Source organism: Vavraia culicis (assembly GCF_000192795.1).
Source record: "Vavraia culicis subsp. floridensis unplaced genomic scaffold supercont1.37, whole genome shotgun sequence".
NCBI lineage: Eukaryota > Fungi > Microsporidia > Pleistophoridae > Vavraia > Vavraia culicis.
Window position 1 is genome coordinate 30537 of NW_007360640.1, and position 3745 is coordinate 34281.

Consider the following 3745-nt stretch of genomic DNA (forward strand, 5'->3'; position numbering starts at 1 on the left):
GAATTATAGCATAGAATGAGGTGATGAGATGGGAGCAGAATAAATGATGCATGTGCTGTTGGACATGTTCCTAACAAAGAGGTATGCATCGTATCCTCATTTCAAAAATGGTGCAGTGGCGCGATGTAACGAGGAGTAGCTGTGGTAGCAGGTAAAATACCAATTTTACTTTTTTGAACATTGCTGAGCGCAAAACTGTGGTTAAACGGCATGTGCAACGCAACACGGTGATAAACACGTGCACTTGGCGGGCGTGCTGCTTTCGTAGCACACCGCAGCTAAGCATTAATTGACATACTCAGAATTACGCGTTTTAATTACCACCGTAACGCGCAGATTAAAGGACAATCTATCAATTAATAAAAATTCTTTTTATTTTTACTTATATGGCATTATGATCGTGAGGAAAAAGCATTTGCACGCCATCACGCATTCAGGTTATGCTGATGGGATTGAAAAGATTTTGAATGCTGACCTAACGTGGTGCATCTTTTGTACGGAATGGTGATTGTGCTGCCGCAGCAACAATACCGGTAACAACATCCCGTCACGTGTTCAGACCGTTGCAGCCGCAGGAGATCAACAGCACTGCAATTATGCATCGCATAATCGTTTTTGGCTATATCACACGCACTCACAGTTTAATTATGCACGCTGTGTGGTAAATACACAATTAATGCATCCAATTCGTTATCGCACTCTTAATTGCCATCAGCTCATCAATCAGTCCTTCCATAACAACTCAAATTGCAAGATATAAAAAGTGGGCGCTTCTGCCATGCAATGCTGCAGATTATTTTGTTTGGCTTGAGTGTTTTGTGTGACTGTCCGAGCCGTAGCGGGTACGTCATGTACACCACCGTAAGGAATGAAAACGCGAGCGGAACGGTTGTAGAGGGTGCGAAGAGTGAAGCTGTGGTGGTAGGAAATGGAAGCGAAGCGGATGCGGCGCGTACCGATGAGGGTAAAGATGTGGTGACGGGCGCTGCGGAGGGCGAGAATGTGGTGCTGGTGAGCGATGACAGCAGGGCTGTGGAGAGTGCTGGTGCCGTGTCAAGCGTGCACACCGTTCTGTTAAAGGAGGAACGCTCACAAAGCACGAAAGAAACATCGGATGAGAAGGAAGTGAAGGCAAGTGGCGTGTACTCCGATAACATACCGGACAGTATCGCATTTCACGTGTTTGCCAAGCGGATTAACGCTGAGGAAACGGTCGATAACTGTGAGAAGTACACCAGAACGATGAGAGAAGAGATTAGAAGACTGAAGGAGGAGCTTAGAATGCTAAAGGAGCGAAGAAGCACGGGCACGCTTCTGCTATCGACAGTCGAACAACCGGTAGAGGAGAGCGCATCCGAGATCACCATAGTGCAGGACAACAAGAAAGTGGAGATGCTCAAGAGCAAGAAGGAGACATTGGAGAGAGAATACCAAACACTGTCACAGATACGTACGCGCTCGTTGGAGGAGCGCACCAACATTGAAAACGAGATCAAGATCCGGAGAGAAGAACTCGCGGGATTGAAGGAGCAATACGAGCACGTGAAAGATGATGGCGCGTTCGAAGAGCGCATGCTGGAGCTGGAAACGCTGTATGAACAGAACGAAAACAGGATAAAGCAGCTCGAGGAAGAAATCGAAAGACTGAAAGAAGAAAATGACAGACTGGAGAGTGAGTACAACGGAAATGCGAGCAGGCACATGGCAGCTTTGAAAGAACTCCAAAACGAGATCAGAGCGATAGAAGATGAGATTCAACAATTAATGGACAAAATGAACGAATTGATAACTGATGTGGAGGAGCAGATGCTCGAGATTGAGCAGGAGATAACAATAATTGAGGAGCAGATCAAAAGCACTCTGAACGAACGCAAGACGGTGGTTACGAGAGCTGCACCCAGGAAAGTGCAGGTAGTGCAACGGGCCGTGCACCCCGTAGAGGTTCATCATGTCATACATCAAGTGGAAAGACCTGTGATAAAACCTGTGGAAATCCATCACGTGGTACGACCTGTGACCAAGATGATCAAAACGGAGCATCGTGTGGTTAGACCGGTCGTCAAGGTGGTACGAATTAACCCGGCCAGTGTCGTACACCGTGTTGAACGCGTAGACAATCGTGTTGAGGCGGTTGTAAAACCGGCTGTTAAGGTACGCCGCGTACAGAACGTGCACCGTATCGTGGAACCGGTCGTGAGGATGCGAAGTGAACGGGTACTTCGAAGACAACCAAAAAAGGCGGTTCTTTTGAAAAAGCGTGCTGATGAGCACACACGTGTCCGGTCTGTAGAAACACGCAGGAGCATGCTGGTGAGACCGCAGCGGGTATTTGTACTAAAGACGAACCAGAAGGAGGAAAAAAAAGAGAAGAGTGAAAATAGCGAACCCGAGGAGGAGAAAAGACAGCTTTTTGGAGAGAACGGAAATGCCATTACAAGGATGAGACATGCTTTCTGGAATATCGGAAGGAGTGATTAAAGAGTACTTTTAGTAGTAGAACGGCCAAGGATGTTCTTGTTCGTTGTTTTCATGGTGCAAGGACTGCGCTTCACCAGGTGCAAACCGGAGGCTTAGTCATTGCGAGCTACGGGCACAAGGATCGCTGGTCCTGTGGTCAGCAGTTTTTGTTTGCACGTTCCTCTTGGCCTACTTTCTTACGTGGTTATCATTGCACGTTCCTCTTGGCCTACTTTCTTACGTGGTTATCATTGCACGTTCCTCTTGGCCTACTTTCTTACGTGGTTATCATTGCACCGCACCTTGGCCTACTTTCTTACGTGGTTATCATTGCACCGCACCTTGGCCTACTTTCTTACGTGGTTATCATTGCACCGCACCTTGGCCTACTTTCTTACGTGGTTATCATTGCACCGCACCAGACCGCCATCCATAAGCGTGACCGGTTTTGGTGTATCAGCGATTCGCTCAGTGCAGAGGAACACACAAAATTTGCTCGTCCTATTCTACGATGCCATGCATGACGTTTTTACAACGCAACATCGTTTCAGATCTTTTACGACCTTGATTTCCTTCCGCTATGTCACATCGTTACGGAATCTTGCGATCGACATGTCCGCATTGTGTTACACCAAAAATGATAAAAACTGTTAACCATGTCATACGCTAGCGGTGTGATAGGTTTACTTGCACGTGACAGTTGACTTAACATCCCGTGGACAGGAAAATGTGTTTTTCTGGATTGTACTGAACGTGTAGGCGATAAATAAATGTATTTTTGATCAAAAAAGTTGATCAAACATCGAACGATCCGCAATTTATACGCCAATTGCAATTCATTAGCACAAACACCACGTGCACATGCTCATTTACACCAAGCACACGTTTGCTTAAAGTTTTGTATCTCAAGACTAACATCCCGTCGCTAGCTGCACTCATCAAATCGCACATTGTGCTCCTTATCAGTCTCCTTTGTCAGACTTAAAGCAAATGACGGCACCTCAATGCTCTGATCACATGTAATATGCGCATGTCAGCCGTACGTCAAAGTGAACGTATGAAAAATATTGGTTGGAAAGTATAAAAGAGTTCATAATCATGTAATTATGTTGTTTTACTGTGTGTTATATCTGTTGGATGCAGTGGAGGGATTGCTGGTCAGAGAATGCGGAGGCATGGTGGTAGGAACAGGTAACACCGAAAAAGAACTTGAGGATAGCCTGGTTGGACGGGAGGGCGGAAAGAAGAAAGGTGGGAAGAAGAAAGGTGGGAAGAGGAAAGGTGGGAA

General features: G+C 46.3%; 1 protein-coding gene across 1 annotated transcript; it reads left to right on the plus strand.

The window, feature by feature from the left end:
• The first annotated feature begins 627 nt into the window (after nucleotides 1–627).
• On the plus strand, nucleotides 628–2499 carry VCUG_01949 (uncharacterized protein). Its single transcript, XM_008076772.1, has one exon. It carries the CDS (start codon nucleotides 784–786, stop codon nucleotides 2476–2478), a length of 1695 nt encoding a protein of 564 aa, XP_008074963.1. The 5' UTR covers nucleotides 628–783; the 3' UTR covers nucleotides 2479–2499.
• Nucleotides 2500–3745: the final 1246 nt, after the last annotated feature.

Bases quoted from the DNA above. Each gene is read 5' to 3' on its own strand.
- VCUG_01949 (XM_008076772.1), top strand. From the start codon at position 784: ATGCTGCAGATTATTTTGTTTGGCTTGAGTGTTTTGTGTGACTGTCCG.